General features: G+C 42.3%; 1 protein-coding gene and 1 long non-coding RNA gene across 6 annotated transcripts in view; one reads left to right on the top strand and one right to left on the bottom strand.

Moving 5' to 3' along the window:
- The first annotated feature begins 26 nt into the window (after window positions 1–26).
- On the top strand, window positions 27–12,732 carry LOC135313964 (uncharacterized). The gene is made up of 4 exons (XR_010373470.1): window positions 27–313; window positions 872–1,067; window positions 6,248–6,397; window positions 8,779–12,732. It is a non-coding gene; the product is annotated as an uncharacterized LOC135313964 (long non-coding RNA).
- The window catches only part of PRKACB (protein kinase cAMP-activated catalytic subunit beta), a 74,610-nt gene continuing 69,257 nt past the window's right edge, over window positions 11,518–16,870 (bottom strand). For all 5 annotated transcript variants that reach the window (XM_064455410.1, XM_064455409.1, XM_064455412.1 and 2 more), the window contains one exon: window positions 11,518–13,819. In XM_064455410.1, coding sequence (XP_064311480.1) covers window positions 13,694–13,819 — 126 coding nt within the window. In that variant the 3' untranslated portion in view covers window positions 11,518–13,693. The remainder of the gene's footprint in view (window positions 13,820–16,870) is intronic.

Genomic DNA, 16,870 nt, shown 5'->3' with positions numbered 1-16,870 from the left:
GCCGCACGCGTCATGGCGGACATTTTAAAGGCGCAGCGCTGCGCCCGCCCTTCCCTGGGGGGGGGGCCCGGGGCGCTGCGGGGTCCCCTCGCCTGCAACCCCCTTCCTCGCAATGGGGAGCGCTCGGGAGGGGCGCCCCGGTAGGGCTGGCGGGGGGCAGCGGCGCCTCCCGGGGATGGTTACCTGCGAGGCAGCCGGTACCGGAGCGCTGCGGGCAGCGGCCGGAGGGGAGCGAGAGGCATGGCCCGAGTTTTTTGGGAGCTCCGTGTAAACATTCCTACCCCTCCTACCGAATGGGGAGCGCGGACTAACGGTAAGAGCTTGGGGGGGGGGGGGGGGGGAAAGTCCGCAGGTACTTTCTGAAGGATGCGGTCCCTTATCCGAGGGAATTTTACACCAGGTGGGAAAAACAGGAACAGCCAGATTTCGGAAAACTGGTAACGATACACAACATTAATTCCTAGGATGAGTTTGTCAACTTGCAGATGAATAGTAGACACTTGGCGTTCGCTGGAATGGAGCACTGGCATGCTCCGGGTGACGGGAAAGAGGGGTGACAGGACAGCACAACCGAGCCACCACCGCCGGGACTGGGGGAAGAGGGGAGATGAAGGCACAGCGATTCCCGGGGACAGTTACGTCTCTTATTCACATAAGCACCTTACCTTATTTCATGAGGAGACCCACCGGGATGTGCTGTGTAGTAAGAAACCGCTCGAAGTGCCTACGAATGACTAAGTCTGGCCCACTGGCAATAAAATCTCACCCGCAGGGATTAATACAAACATTGGCAAGTTTCTCCAGCAGCTGTTCTTTTTTTTCTTTATTATACTAATTTTTAATTTCTTCTTCCAAATGTCCCTTGATTCAGGATGTTTTCTAATGGCACAGAAGTGTTACACGGACGGCACGCTGTCAGCGCTGGGGAAATTAAGGCAACAACACCAACCAGCCAACACACCTTGCCTTCTCTGCACAGGGGCTTTGCAGCCTTCCCTGTAGCACCAGGGCTGCATCGCAACCACGGGTCCACTGCCGTGACCTTCTGACCACCCTCAACAGTCTGGGTTAGTACAAATTTGTGGGATGTTTCACTTGCAGAATTTCCTTCTGATCAAACCACTCAAATTACACCCTTGCTGTTCACTGCAAGGCAAGGGGGGCATTACAAGCTACCTGGGGATTCATACAGACCCAGCTGGTGACTTCAGCCTGATTTCTGCAGAGCAGGTCACAGCTCCGTGACACGAGTGTCCCAGCCAGCACTGGCGGGCAAAGGGCTGTCCCAGGCACTGTCCATCTGTCTCTCTCTCAGAAGCAGCTTACTTGCATCCTGGCTGCACTTGTGAACAGAGATCCAAGTCACCTAACTGCTGACCAGACACAGTTACAAGCACTAAAATCACATGAAAAGTGCACTTTTGTGCAAAGGCATGACTTCACCAACCATTTCATTTTGCCTGACTTACACACTGCCAAATAAATAACCAAAGCTCCCAAAAACTACACAAATTACAGGACTCGAGTATCGACAGGAGCGTTGAGAATGGAGAGCAGTGGGAAGTCCTCACTCCCTTGGATTTTAAATAAATGTAGATAAACAAGTTAAATAGAGTATTAAACATACTGTACCCTAAAGAAAACCCTCTTTACTTCACAGCCCAAAGCATACTGTAAAATGTGGCATATTTGTGTTGGAGGCAATTCTTTTTTGTCTCTCAAGGAATAAGCATTCTAAATGAGGCCATAATGAGTTTTCTGCATCAGCTGGTTTCTAACTTTGGTAATGAACTGACATTTGAGGATACAAATATAAACCAGCTATTTTACTCACACTCTCCTTCCATCATGTTCTTCAATTAATCCTTAGAGTATTTGAAGTGAGGCTCACACGGTGCAGGCGTTCTGTCTAAAAGACCTTGAACAGCAGAAAGAGGAATTTTAAGAAAATGGGCTGTGGAAAAATTCAATGTGGAATATGATCTGTGGTTTGTATTTTCATTCATTGGGGTAAGGTGACTTAATTAAAATGAGATTATGTCTGGAGGGAGACAAAGCAGGAAAATGACTGTCTGCTTCCCACTTCTGGCAAAAAAACATTTCCAGGACACATAGAGAGCAAAGTGAGACTAGGGCTGGTAGATCCAGTTTAAGGGATCAACCCTGCATGTGTGTGTGAACTTCTGCTGTTACACAAGGAGAAATGCACAGAAGTTGATATAGGTATCAGACACCAATTGACCCTGTTTTCTGGGTATTGGAAAATACCAGTTTTCTACTGAAAAGCTGTAATTTTTGCCCCCAGAAGCGACAGCAGTACACGAAGCCAAAACGCGTTGTGCGTGCGGCAAAGGAAAGCGTACCACCATTAGCCATGCAGCAGGTACTGCATTTCAGCTCCCCCAGGGCGAAGTAAAGCCCTTTAAACCTTTCTCATTCCAGCTTCCTGGGTGAAAACACGGTTAAACATGTTCATTGGGGAAGTTAAGTGAGAAAACAACTGAGGACTTCTGTGGTTTCTCGTTGGGGGAAGCTAGGAAAGCTCCTCTGTGTAAAGCGGCCTTACGCGGAGTAAGAAAGGATTGCATCCGTGTACACAAGACACGTTTATTTGTCAAGAGCGACTGAGGGCATTCGAGGCGGGGGCCCGGCGGAGGACCGGCGGCCCGTGAGGCGGCGGGAGCGCTGCCGCCCGTGCAGCGTGCCGCGCCGCCCCGCCATGGCCGCCATGGGCGGCCGAGGGGCCTGCCGGGAGCTGAAGTCCCGCCGGGGGCGGCCATGCCGCAGGCCCGGCCCTCCGGCCGCCCCCTCAGCGGGTGGCCTGGGAGGTGGCTCTCGGAGCGCCTAGGCACGGCTGCGAACCGAACTGTAGCGTGGGATAAACGCTGGAAGGTGCCACGATTTTCCTCCAGGTGTTCAGGGAGACATTTTAGGGCTGGCATCATTTGTAGTGCCTGGCGGCCGCATTGGAAATGCTGCTCACCGTGAGAAAGAAAGTAAACCAGAGAGAGTCAAATTACTGAGAGATTTCATCCAAACGCAATTAGTGGCCAGAAATCATCAACTCCTCTTAATGTGCAGTGCTGAGGGTGGGGGAAACGAACAGGCAACACCGGCTGTTTTTGAGTAATTCTTGTCACAGACGTGGAAGTGACACAGGTTCAAGATGACTGCTTGCCACCCAAACTGAATTAATTTATAGCCATTTCCAGTCTATTAATAGCACTAGTCTAAAACTCCCTTTTGCATCATTTCCTTCCTAGCGCTGCAGGACTAAAAAGGGACCTTCCAGGCCATGGAGTTTGATCTCCTGCCATCACAGGCAAACCCTCACATAACCACATCCGCATCGCACGGTGGTTTTGAGCCCAGAGGAATCTCACCCTACTCTGCCAGTCAAAAAGCCTGCATCAAGCTCCCCTTTACTGGTGGTTAAGAACTTTTAATGTACAACTTGAAAAATACATGAATAGTTTATACTTATTTGCTCCAGTAGTAATATTGTTTAGTTCGATAGTTGACCTCTCTGTTTCCCTTGTGTTTACCTGCTTATATAGACTCAGCTGTCTGAACGACCATAGCCCTTTCAGGCTTTGTCTGTAATAAGCTCTGCATTTTCTGAGCTCATTCCCCATTCCTCTTTGTGTAGATTTGCCTTCCCGAAGCAGACACTTGGAGCTGTGCCCTGGGGTGCAGTAGGGTCTCAGCAGTACTTTCTACCTTCCCTGTCTGCTCTGAATAGTCCCTAGCTCCACACTACACTTAGGGAGGTCTTTTATCACACCTGTATGGCACTGATGATTTTAGACCTCCTAGGATCGATAAGTACTTCAGGGTCTTTTCCACAGTCCCTGGCAATTACTGTATGCCAGGAAAGAGGCAAAATCCCTGCCACTTGTCTAGGTTGCACCTTTCCAACACTTCACTCTCAGAAAAATGTCTTTCCTCAGTTAAGGTCTTTTCCTCTCCAGTCCAGGTTCTTTCTAGTTTGCTTGAATAGAATTTTTCCGCTTCCTTTGCTCCACAGCATCAACAACTTAATACCCATCATCCGGCTCTCCCTTCCCTATTTAGGCATTGCACAGAGGAATGAAGGACAGTTCCCAACAAGGTTCTCCAGCCTGCCCACAGAGCCCAGCAGTGAAGCTCCTCTCTGGATTCCTGCCTTGGCCAGGAAGGGCATCCAAAAGCCATCCTGTGTCTTCTTCACAGCCCCCTTCTGACCAGCCAGGGATTTCTGCATGTCTGAGAATTGTCACGTTGCTTTGAAGTTCTGCATAAAGGCCAGAGAAAAGGCCAAAGATAGCACTGGTGTAAAGCAGGTGTGGAGGGAAGGAAGGCAGAAAATCTGTGGCAAGAATACAGCGAGAGTGACTTGTACCAACCTGGCATTCATTTCTAAGGCAATTAAGTTGAAGTGCATGTTTAAGCACCAGGTCAGAGCACAAGAGCCAGTCAGCCTCGATTTGTATTCCGTGCAGTTAGCTGGGTACACTCTTACAAGGTAAAAAACAGGGTCTGTAGATTTGCAAAAGGTTTTGTGAAAGCTCTGGGTTTTGGGATCAACGCGTGGGTTAAGTGCTCTGCAGGTGCACAGCGCCAAATTGGCAGCACAGCTCCCTTGCTGCAAGCCTGGAGAGGAGGAGCACTGCTCAGATATACTGACAAGGCACTAATTAACAGGATGGCAAAAACCCTCTGTTTCATCCTAATGGGAGTCCCTTAAATCTTTGCTTTCTTATGCTAAGGTCCTTTTTACAACAATAAGTATTATCCAGCCTTTTTTAATAATGATATGAGTCCCCAATAACATGACTACAGTTACACCCTCTTCACACCTGGCTGAAGATGAATGTGTACAGCAGCTGACTGCAATGCAAGGCCAGTGGTACCTTTCTGTTTTTGCTTCCTCCGGTTTCCAAGACTGAATTGCTTAAATAAATCTTCCTGCACATGAATTATATCCACCTCACTGAGAATTTCCTGCCCTACTTATTTTTGTTATTCTGGTAATTGCTCTATATTTAATGAAGCTACTGTCCAGACTTAAACCCTTGTTATTTTAAAGCTTTATATTTTAAAAAAAATCATTGTATAAACTAGAACTCATTCTGCCCCTCGTAGCAGTAGTACCTGCCACACATTTGCCTATTTTGTGATAGTGTAGGAAGAAGCTGATAAAAAGCATTCAGATGAAATACCAACGTTGTAGAACAGAATCCAGCCTAACAAAAATATTTTATATAAATATGGCTCAGACATCTCAGTGAAACAGCTCATAAATCTACGGGAAATTTGAAAGGATGAGCTTTGATTGTACGAACCCAAATACCTTCTCCATTTCTAAAAATCCCAACTCATGCATTATTTTTACAATAGATAGGACTAACACCTAGTTTCCTCAGTAGCCACCTGACAGCAGCGATCAAAATGTTCCGATGCAGTTATGCTGAGCTCTCCCCCATTTTCATACGTGGGGACATTAAGAGCCTCCTCCATAAGAGCCTGTGGTGGTTTCTGCTGTGGTTTCTGGGGTGTCGTGGATTTCCCCATAAAAGCACTAGTGTAACTTTCTTAAATCAGCTTCCCATCAAGAGGTTTTCTTAGAAGCCAAGGTCAGCAAGATTCAGGACCACGTATACACCCAATAAAGAAAAGAGGAGCAGAGGCTTAGTCAGAAACCCACCTTGGTATCAGGAGTCCAGCCAAACCAGCCCGTTCCTTTATGGTTTTCTTCTAAAAGAATATTCTGAGCCCGCAGAGATCTATGCAACACTCGGATAGTGGCAAGCTCTTGCAGGGTGCCCACCCCTGCTAACCATAGACATTTTGGGGAACGATCATATTTCAGGGAACGATCATATTTCAGAGGTGTTTGGGCGGATTATTCAGGGAGTTTCTGGGGCAGTGAAGTTTTTCCACCAGATATCCAGCATGCAGGCAGAGTTAGCCAGTAGCAGGCAGTTTTAACCTGCTTTAGGAACACCCAGGTTTCCAAGACTTGTAAAGCACCCATGTCCTGGTAAATACAGGCATCTCCTTTACACATTACAGTGCTGGTATAACTGCCAGAACTGGTACCAGGCGTGGAAGACCAGAATATGGCATTTCTTCCCTTGATCAGCCACGGAGGATGCTGCTCCTCAGCCCACTGAAGGCACCACGGACCCCGAGAAGGGTGTTGTCTGCAGTTCTCAGTCACTGCTGCCTGTGGAGGGGGGCTTATGGGTTCTCTATCTGCCTACAGGCACTGAACTGTGAGGAAACCAAAAGGAATCATGACAACCCCACGCTTTGTGTGTAAATATGAAAGATCAAAGGACGCGCATGTTGTTTGGCAGACCGTGGCTGTAAACGGTACCGCTGGCTGCAAGAAAGGAACGACTGTTACAGCAGGGTAAGTGTTTCAGTCGCACATCAGATGACCCTGTTTCCCCTCTGTACTCTCTCCTTTGATGTACAACAAAAACAAACAGATATTCACGTGTACACATGAGCAGACGTGACATTCGGAAGCTACGCATTAAGGTTATAACAGTTAAACTCACCTTTTAAAAATCTGCTCAGCTCTAAATCGGTTGATGAGGCTCTGATCAGAGACGGTCTCGAGAACACGTTTGCTGCAGCTTTTCTTTCTCTGCAACTGCTCTGGTGGTCACGTAATTCAGAAAAATATGGAACAATGTTTTTTGCCTGTAAACATTTTAACTATAATTAGTAGAGATACATCTAAATTTGATCAGCATCCAACTCTAAAAATATATATCCTCTCTACTATAAATACTATATATTTAATGAACCAGCGTGGAAGCACTTTCCAATTCTTTTTTTTTGTGACAATCTTTGGCTAAAAGCAGAGTATTTTTGAACTTCCAAGTGCATGTAATAGAGAAATGTGATTGTGTGCTATTAAAACAGCGCGCGCGCACACCCCCCCCCCCCCCCACCCCCCCCTTGCTTCTAGCCCCTAATGAAAACAGGATTTATCGGTCATGGATTTTTAGTGGAATTTTCATACAGCTTGTGCAATACTACATATTACCAAAAAAATATTTTTGTTCCAATTAGTGTCAAAACCTCTTTATTTTGCTGATTCTGATATGAAAACCAGTAAAAAAAATACGGCAAGTATTAATAATTAACTCTAAAAGGATTTAAAGGCAAAATCTACTAATACATAAACAGCAAATACTCATGGTTGGAATTGCACAGAATATCTGACATGTTATGTGACTGGTACAGCCCAAGTTTCTCATTCCCAACTGCTCTTAAATTTTTTCCAAGTCTCTTGTTCTTACTCCACTCTGCACCTGACGTTTCTTACACACGCTGCTCCACACCGTGTAAACGTGCCATCTGCTGGCAAATGGATGCAACTAGAGCATTTTGTTGTAGAGCAGCTAGGTGAAGGTGGAATCATGATTCATTTTAGTCTACAGGTTTTTGTAGTAATCTGGAACATTAAAAAAAAAGATCAAGAAAAGCCAGAGGTGAGTTCTGTTAGTCAGTAAGTAGCTGCAGAGTTAAGACCAGTTTAATAACTTCAGGCGTAATACCAGGAATGTCCTAAAGCATAGGTTTGGGTTGTACAAATCCCACGTAAAAAAGCATTTGTGTTGGTATTTCAGGTTCACTTGTGTGCCTTTAAAAAAGGCCAACTCATAAATGAGACTTTAGGGAGTTATTTTTTCCCCAACATTCACTGCTGTACTTCTCTTGGCGGAAACATACCTTGCAGCCGACCCAGTCCTGTTAGGAAATTCTCTCCCAGAATGAGGGAGCCACGGGTGCTTTGGCCGTGGGAGGTAGCTCCCTGATGTGGAAGGATGTCCTCCTGAACACGGGTTATGTCCTAAACCAGAGCAGGTACTTCTACAGAGGGAGAACCGCATTTTTTGGCATGAACTAACGTGCTAACATCGACAAACCGCATCACTGCATTATATGCACGTTGTATCACATAGCCCTTCCAATGGTTCTGCCAGCAGGATCTTGTTTCTGGTACAACATAAGGTTCGTACCTAGGTTGCCTGCTCAGCCCCTCTCTGTTTTTCCCACCGGTAAGAAAGCTTGCCAGATGCATACTTGCTGATACGCAGGGTAAGAGAATAAAGGGAAATAAAGTTATTGTATCTACTGGGGACACACATTTTTTTTTAAGGTGGCAGTTGAGAGATTTATAAACTCTGGGCGTTTATGAAATAACCAAATATTGATTGCTTAAATCTCAGTTAACACACCTGTGAGACATGCAAATTAAGTGTTTTTACTCATCCAGGGTGTTACCTGTCATTAACGGGGTCCTGACACCTAGATCCCTGCTTTATGCAAACATCAAGTAGAAAGATGATGGTAAAGATGGAAGAAAGGACATCGCAATCAAGCAACATTTTGTTGAACTGGCTGTTGCTTAGATAACTATATACACATTCAAAGTAGCAACGTAGATACACGGTAAAGAATGATACTTCCAGCAGAGGACAGTACTTGTGATATTGCTGTGTAGACCAAGGCATTGATATGCTACTGAATGTGAATGAGAAGGTGTTGGGATTTTATTTTAATTTAATCAAATTATCTTGATGGTCAAAGAATTTTTGAAAGTTAATCATGCCTTTCCAGCACTCCAGTTTTGTCTTTATTGCACTAATCACCAGTATTTCTTCCTGTAACTAACTGGACACACTCAGAACATACTGCACTACCTGCCAGGCTGCTGAGACCTTGCTCCATTTGAGTCAATATACCCACAGCTGTGACCTTTCCAACCTTCCACAGCATCTCAGAAGCAAAGGCAAAGGAAGAAGTCTCTGACCTCTACCTCCCAAGCCAAGGAAAACATGTTCCTGTAGTGCGTAGGTATGGGAACGCACCACTGACCTCTGTCCTCAAACTCCTTCCAACCAGAACAACCTTTTAATCCTAAAGAGCTTTTGTGCTGCAACCACATCCATGTCTTGGGCAGAGTTTTCTGTCTTGGCCTTAGCAAAGATGCCTCATCCTCAGACAGGCTGCTTCTCGACGCAGAGCGGAATTTGCAATCAGACACTAGGTTGCTACTGTGTAATCTATTAAAACCCAAATCTTGTAAACTGAGGACTAATAAGGAAATTGCAAGTTTGTCACTGGCTCTTTCTTACATGCTTCACTGACCATCAGCTAATGCAAATGAACACCACAGACATATTGCTTGTATAATGTAAAGCAAAGAGCCACGTAAATACAATTTTTAGAAACACATTTTTGCAAAAACATTTGTATTTGACCCTCTGATGGAGGGAACAGGACAATCAGACTGCAAGGGCGCTAAAGGAAATTTTACTGGTTTTGAAATAGATGACTGGAAACTCATCCCAATGCCTTCATGGAAACCTCAAGCCACTGTTATCCCACTGACTAGAACTTTTTGTAGTAGCAGATTATAAGAATAAACTACATTTTCAGTATAAGCACATTTCCTTCAGGCAGGCATCCTTTTTGTAGCATACAAAAAAAAAAAACCCAACAACAAAAGGTCAAAATGCAACTAGACCTCAGATTTAATTCAATCTTTTATTCATCATCAAATTCAAAAGTTAGGAAGGGAAGCTGTCTTGGGATCCTGCCTTGCCCTGAGATACCTGTCTTACCCTTCTAAAAAACCTATCACTTTACATAATTCCTGCGTAAGATGACAAACGCTATCTGTAAGACATTGAAACACCCTTGTGGAGCTCTAACCCTTTTACTGGAAGTGATCACTGCCCAGCCTGACATGAGACACTCATTATTTTACCCCTTTTGTCAGAGGCCTCGAATCAATTGATTCCTCAAGCTGTCAATTAAAAACATTTTAAAAACGTGTGAAAGACCCACACTTGTAAAACCAGGGTGGTTTTTGGTCGAACACAACCAGTCCAGGTATGTATACACACCCCAGCTGGAGAATGTTATCATCTTTTCACCAGTTTCTTACGGAATGGTTCTCAAATTCTTATCTGGGATAAGTCCTCCTTACACGCAGTAAATTAGAAGAGATTTGAATGGCACCTTCAAATCTACTGCTCGACATGCCGTGCTTGCATGGGAGCTGTAGAAAAAAGCAGAAGAGTCTTTTTGCAGTTTCTTAGCTCAGCTTTAGAAAAAGTAGAGGTCTTTAAGATGTAATACAGCACTTGTACTACGAAACCAAGAACACAAACCCACAGTCAGTAGGCGTGCAGCAGCAGAAGCAAAGAGGCCGAAGCTCTGCTCGGCAAGCAGGAAGAGGAGGAGCTGCGTTACAGAGAGCAGGTCCCAGAGCCTCTCCGAACACCACTTGCAGAAAAAGCCTCAAGACAGACAATGCCAAGACCATGAACAGTCTTTACTTCTATCAGTTGTTTCACAGCACAATGAGACACAGCACAAAGTTTGTACAGCGGGATCTGCAGACAGTTTAAAAACAGGCAATTATCTTTAATAAAAAGCATCGAGTCTGAATGTGAAAAAATATGAAGACAAACAATATTGCAGCTAACGATCACCTTGCTTGCCTTTGATTGTCTAAGAAGTCCGACTCACTGCTTCTTATAGTGCCTTTAATGTTCTCCACACCATCTTCTCCAAACACCCTAGTTAGAGGAAAGCTTAATGGGTCCCAACTACCACGTGCAGTATGTTTCACACCTTGTCCTCTTGCTTTCAAACCCTGTGTGCAGTGTGTGGGGAGATGCAACGGCTCTCATCGTACGACATTCTGATTCACAAAGAAGCAGCACAAGTGTTGTACATAATTTAATTTGCACTTCCGTATATAAATGTTTACTATATTGCACACTATCGCAGCACTTAAAAACATCTAGTTATTTGCAAAAATTAGTAAAATACTTTAAAGGATTTAAAAATAAGGGTTTTAATGCAACTGACAAGATAATAAAAAAAGCAATTTACTTAATGAGATACAATCCTTTATGTTGGAAATGAAAGTTACATACAACTAGAGTACAATTAAAATATACCATATAGTTCAACACTTAATTCCTCAAATGTGTAAAATTAACAAGCGTCTACTGTCATAGATATACAATTTTTCCATATTGTGAAAAGGATTTCTCAAATTAAATACAGGTAACATAATATTCTGTAGTTATATTGTATGACTGTGTTTAAATGAGAGGGTTGTATAATACTCACATTGTCAAATGTACTCACTAATGCCTTGGAAATTGCACACTTCCCCTCCTTTTCCAAAATAGGTTCTCATTTCCATACTGAAGTCTATTATGCCATATTGGAAAAGTATTTTACTTTCTAACAGGATTTTCATAAAATTAAAAAATAGCATAGTATCATGGCATTAAGATGACTTTTCCACTTATGCCCACGTAGAATTTAATCTGGATATCAGACAGACACGTCAGAACCAATTTCCTAGACTTTTGTCTTACTGTACACGCAAGATGAATGATTACAGTATTTTACAAAACAGAAAAATGTCTGAACCTTACTAGAATTATAAATGTAATGATTAAAAATTAAAATCATAACAGAATCAACTTGTGATCTCCAACATTTATTAAAATCTTTTAAAGTTCATAAACGACAACAAAGTTACTGTAGAATTTATCGCATACAGCTAGCATACAGCAGCATGTCCTTGGTCTAAATGAAATACAAAAGGTTTTAACGTTTTCATACAAAGGATTTCTTTAAATTTATTAATGTGACGATATATCTTTGTTACATAAAATTTGCTACAGCAAAGTATCTTATACTTTTCTTGCACATACGGGTGGACAAAGACTGCGTTCAGTGTCAGCCTCCTAATGACGTTGTGCAAAAATGCTCAACACCCTAAACATACAGAATGTCGGATGGTATGTTTCATACTCTTCTGTAAAATGTCTACAAAGGCTTTTCTTGAAGGAGTGTCGTACAGATTAAAAGGAAGGAATGCCCGTGGATTATTTGCACCGGCATTCAAACAAATACAATGGCTATGTATCAATATAGCTCTTTTTTAATTTTTAAAAACAATTCATCCTTGTATGCATGTAAATTTATCATAAAATATGAGGCTAGTTTAAACTGTTTAGATGTGCTGTTTTTAAGACAGGTCACTGAGACAGCCAGAATCAAGTGTACAAATAAAAACTACTATGAATAAGTTTAAAAGCAACCCCCAAAAAAGTGCTGAGCCACTGATTATTAACATTGAAATAAATGTGTAAAAGTGCCCAAAGCTAGCACATGGTAGCAGTATCTTTTAAGTCAGTTGGTGAGAGTATACAAAACATAATTAAGCCCAAATACTTATATCTGTGTGACCATACATTCTGTTTGATTGAAAGAAAAGTAGGTTAGAAATGAAGACACAATGCAACTAAAATAAACCCAGCTGTTGCAGTTTTTAAACTTTGTCTCTTTTCTTCATGAATGAAGTGCTGTAATTAAAGAGAAAATGATTGTAGCAGTACTCCATCCTCAGTTTACTAATATAGTATACCAGAATAAAACTTGGCAATAACCTCTTATTCTTAACAGCTAACAAAAAATAACCGTGTTCATCCAGCGATGCATCTAGAACATTATTTTGCATTTGCTAAACCATTTGTTTTTCACAGCTAATGGCAGAGCGCATTTCGCTTTTTGTGGGGTGGTGGTTTGGATTTTAATGAGTGCCTTTTTTAATCAAAAAAGGCTCAAAACAAGGAATACTTTTGGGAGCCCAAACATTGGCTTTTTTATTTAAAAAAAAAACAACAAAACAACCAATCCAAACAAACAAAAAAATCAAAATGAATCATATTCTCTACAATACTGACCAAAACTTCCTTTAAGAGTTTAGGATTCATGTTCTTAAAAATGCCATTTCACACCGGCTAACTGAAATGCTGGTAAGTTGACTTGGTTAAGCATGGTCCAAAATCCAGACCAGGTGGAATTACTCCCTCTCACAAGACTGTAAGCTGTCCATGGTACAGTCTGGCTACGGCAATTTACCTACTGCCTAGGTGGGAAATACAAAGGAAGGAGGCAGTGACGAAAACTGCAGGGATGTAGAAAACCAAGGCACGGGGTCTAGCTACTGTCCCCTACTTAAGCCATCCAATTGATTCTACTCAATTTTGGTCAGTCTCCAGGAAGAAATGTTTTTAAGTTAATTTAGCAGACATTTATATGGCGATAAATACTACCTTCAAAAATGCTAAAAATGTTGGCTAGGTTTAGTCTGAGCTACTAAAAAATTATTATAAAGTGTAGCATCAGACACAAGACAGACAAGAATTATTGGCTGGCACAGACTAGAAGCAACATTTATCTTTCACTTCAGTCTAAATCACACTAGCCGCAACACCTTCCATTTCACTCACACAAATAATACATTATTCAAAATAAAATGGAGCATTCTTGGGTAAAAAACTACTTCATTTTAAAGGGGGAAAATGAACAATACACAGAAACAAAGAACGACAGAAACCAAAGTTAAGTAGGAAAGTGGTCTATTATTCTGTGTTACTGCACAAACAGTGCTTGCTTAATTGTGCCTAGTTAGAAGGGTTGGTGCAAACTGCACACATGGAAGATGGCAATAAAGACCTCAGTCAGCTTTGTGGAATGAAGTAACTAGGTAACTGTTTTGACATATGATGGTCTCAGCTCCACCTCATCTGTTAACAGAGTGCAAAGATCCCAATGTGAGCCCTGATGTCATCTTGTCCTCTTACTCCTACTAAAAATCAGCAAATTCTTTTGCACATTTTTCTGTTAGAGACGCACGAATATCTTCTTCTTCATAGTCATCAAAGTTGCTGGTATCTCCAGGGCCTCTGCACTTTGGTATGAACGGAGCTTCTACCTGTTTTGGGGAGGAAAAAGAAAAAAACACATGAAATGTTATCAGCCTAATATCTCTGGATTTAACACTGTGATAACAAACACAACAGTATTCTGATTACTCCTCAAATCCTACCAAGAAACCAGATACTACAGTCAACCAGCTTAAAGTTGTAGCACATAAATAAAACCAGCCTGAGAAGGTGCAGGCCTGGATGCGTGAACGTAAGCTGAACAAAGACTAATATCTCACAGACAAGCATCAATAGAAAAATGACTTCCACTTCAAAACAAAGTTTAGTTCTCTTCTTGCAGATGAGCCCCTGGTCTCAGCTCATCAGCTGCGTGGCGTGGCTCCGGCACGGCGAGGGCTGCACGTAACAGTCATGCGGTCATGGTGGAAGCGGAGAAGTAGGTTGATTGCCATCAACGCTACTCAAAAGTCTCAGGGCTGTTTGGAACCCCTCTCCTCCTACTTACCAACAATCCTCTACTTCCAAATAAAAACTAACCTAATGCAAGCTTAAAACAGTTTGTCCTGCATCTCCTACAAAGTTCCTTCTAGGACCTAACTGTGAGAAGCAAAAGCTTTCTCAAAACTAGGCCAGAACTGAGAGACAAGCAATGAGTTGGAGGGGTCACTAAAAGACTGTACAGAAAGCCAGTGCAGCTCCAGTTAATGATGGAAAACCCCTTCTGGTAAAGACTGCCTGCATATCCTCTCAAATCCACACAGCCTTGAGATCTAGCGCATCTCATGACGCTTGTATGGTAGTAAGCCATGCTCGCTCAGGCACTGGAACCAGCCATTTTCCAGGACCCTCTAACTGCTGCTGCTTACAGTTGAGGGAACCTGCAGCTTTTTGAGGCTGACCTTAAAAATAAAATCCTTGGGTCTGGCTACAACTTAACGGTCTCAATCTTTCTGTCCCAATTAGTGCACTTCAGCCACTACTCATCTTGGAAGTTAAAGTAAAGATGACCTTAAATGAAGATACAGGTCTGCACAGGGACATACCTGCATTTTTACTGGCTTACAGCTTATGCTGTCCCTACACAGTCGGGGTGGGAACAGAAAAAATAAAGAAGGAGTTGTTCCCAACTTGCAGACACTGAAATGCTATTTTAGGGAACAGACTACTAAATTCCACCTTTACTTAGCTAATATTAATTCAAATTTTTATCCTTCTAGTCTATCACACCTCATAAAATTCAAAATTACGCCTAATTACTTTTTGAAATAATCTATATTTTAGAATCAACTGCGTGCTGAAAGAAGGAATAAGCAGGGTTTGGGGTTGATGGGAGGCAATGATGAAGAATGGATGTGAAGAAAGGGACCAGAGCGAATGGAAGACCAGGGAGAAGGAGAGAGATTCTACTGAAACAGGTCTAGGACAAACTGGAGTGGGAGGCATGACTATCAATACTGCATTCCTCTTTTTCGGCAGGTGCCCGATTTATCCACCTTTATGGTAAGCAAAATTATAGCAAAATTATTGATGTGATGCAAATTTAAACCTGGAAATGCAAAGTCATCAGAGAAGTATCTGTGCCTGGGACATCCCAAGGAGCATGTGTGCCAGAGGCAGCAGATAAGCGGGGCAGGCACAGCTCCAGCGGAGGCAGGGGATCAGATCACACTGCGCAGCCACAGAACTGCTCAGTGCCCAGGGAAAGTTACTGATGGCGGGGGGTGCGCGTGTGTAAATGAGTAAATTAAAGAAGTAGAGCACAGACTAATACAAATTAAACTCTGCTGACTTTGGGTGATAACACTAGGCCTCCCCGAGAAATAACAGCAACCTTCTGCACTTACAGGCTGCGCTACAACTGTCACACGTGTATCCTTTTGCTCCTAAAACAATACACACGTTTAGGTGATTTATCCTGAGAGAATATGCAGTCTGTGTACATACTTAGCCTACAAAGCCACATATTTACCATTACCTGAATTCTGTCTTTGTCTTCTCAAATTGATTTTCAATTAATTCCTTACAACAAAGCTCAGAGCACAAGAAATATCTTATTTACTGCTGGAATTTTAGAACACATTCAAATGAGATGCCTCAGACTTTTTCATATTATCTTCACTAAGGAAATCACTAAAAAGAGATTGTGGGAGATAACACTGATTTATAGCAGAAATACCTGTTTGGCCCTAAGTGTAACCATATTGTCAGGCAGCATTTTAATAAACAGCTACACAAACACACAAAGAAAAGATGATTTGATCTTACCTGAAATATCAAGTATTGACTGGTTCACTTATGACTGTAGCATACCAGATTATTCACATTACATTAGCTGCCAAGGAACACTATGTTTAATCAGGAAAATACATTCTGTGGTAACACCCACTGTGAAAAGCTGGTATAAGCCCAAAGTTTATTGCTGTATTTCCGTGACTGCTTAAATGACATTGCAAGCCATGCTGTTGTTTCAGACCCTTAGTATTACAGTATTTATTCCTTACTCTTAGAAGCTTCAAACTTATTTAGCATCAATTTTCACAATCCTTTAAAACTAGTAATAGCTATTCTGACTGTACTACTATGTTTTAAAATATTTCTTGTGTCTGTGAAAGTAATTCTCTACAGCAGTGCACTAGCAATGCTAAGAATATTTAGCACGCTATTAAAACATCTGATTTAGTATTATGGGGCTTGGGTGTCCCTGAATGGCATACTGGGGAATGAAACTCAGTGCATATAAAAGTGCCTTGTAAACAGGCATTAAGAAAGCAAAGAACAGATAATTACAAATCTGCAATGGGGAATCTTTTCTTAAAGCATCTATACTTAATAGAAAGAATACAAGATATGTTAATTGTACCCTGTCTTCTAGTAATTAATACGTTAGCGAATACCACAACAACTGCACTGTCAGTTTGTGTAGCCAAACAACCAGTTCCTTTTTAGAAACTGTTGTTAGTATTTACATTTGGCCTATAAAATGCTGCTGTTATAGAGGCATGAACTTGCTGCTGTAATCAAGACTGTTAGCATTTCAACAATGTAAATCAATTCCTTGAAGTGTTCTCGCTTGACTCTAACCTTTTACCAATATCTAG

Source organism: Phalacrocorax carbo, chromosome 6 (genome assembly GCF_963921805.1).
Source record: "Phalacrocorax carbo chromosome 6, bPhaCar2.1, whole genome shotgun sequence".
In the NCBI taxonomy this organism is placed as follows: Eukaryota; Metazoa; Chordata; class Aves; order Suliformes; family Phalacrocoracidae; genus Phalacrocorax; species Phalacrocorax carbo.
This window is presented reverse-complemented; position numbering and strand designations above follow the sequence as displayed.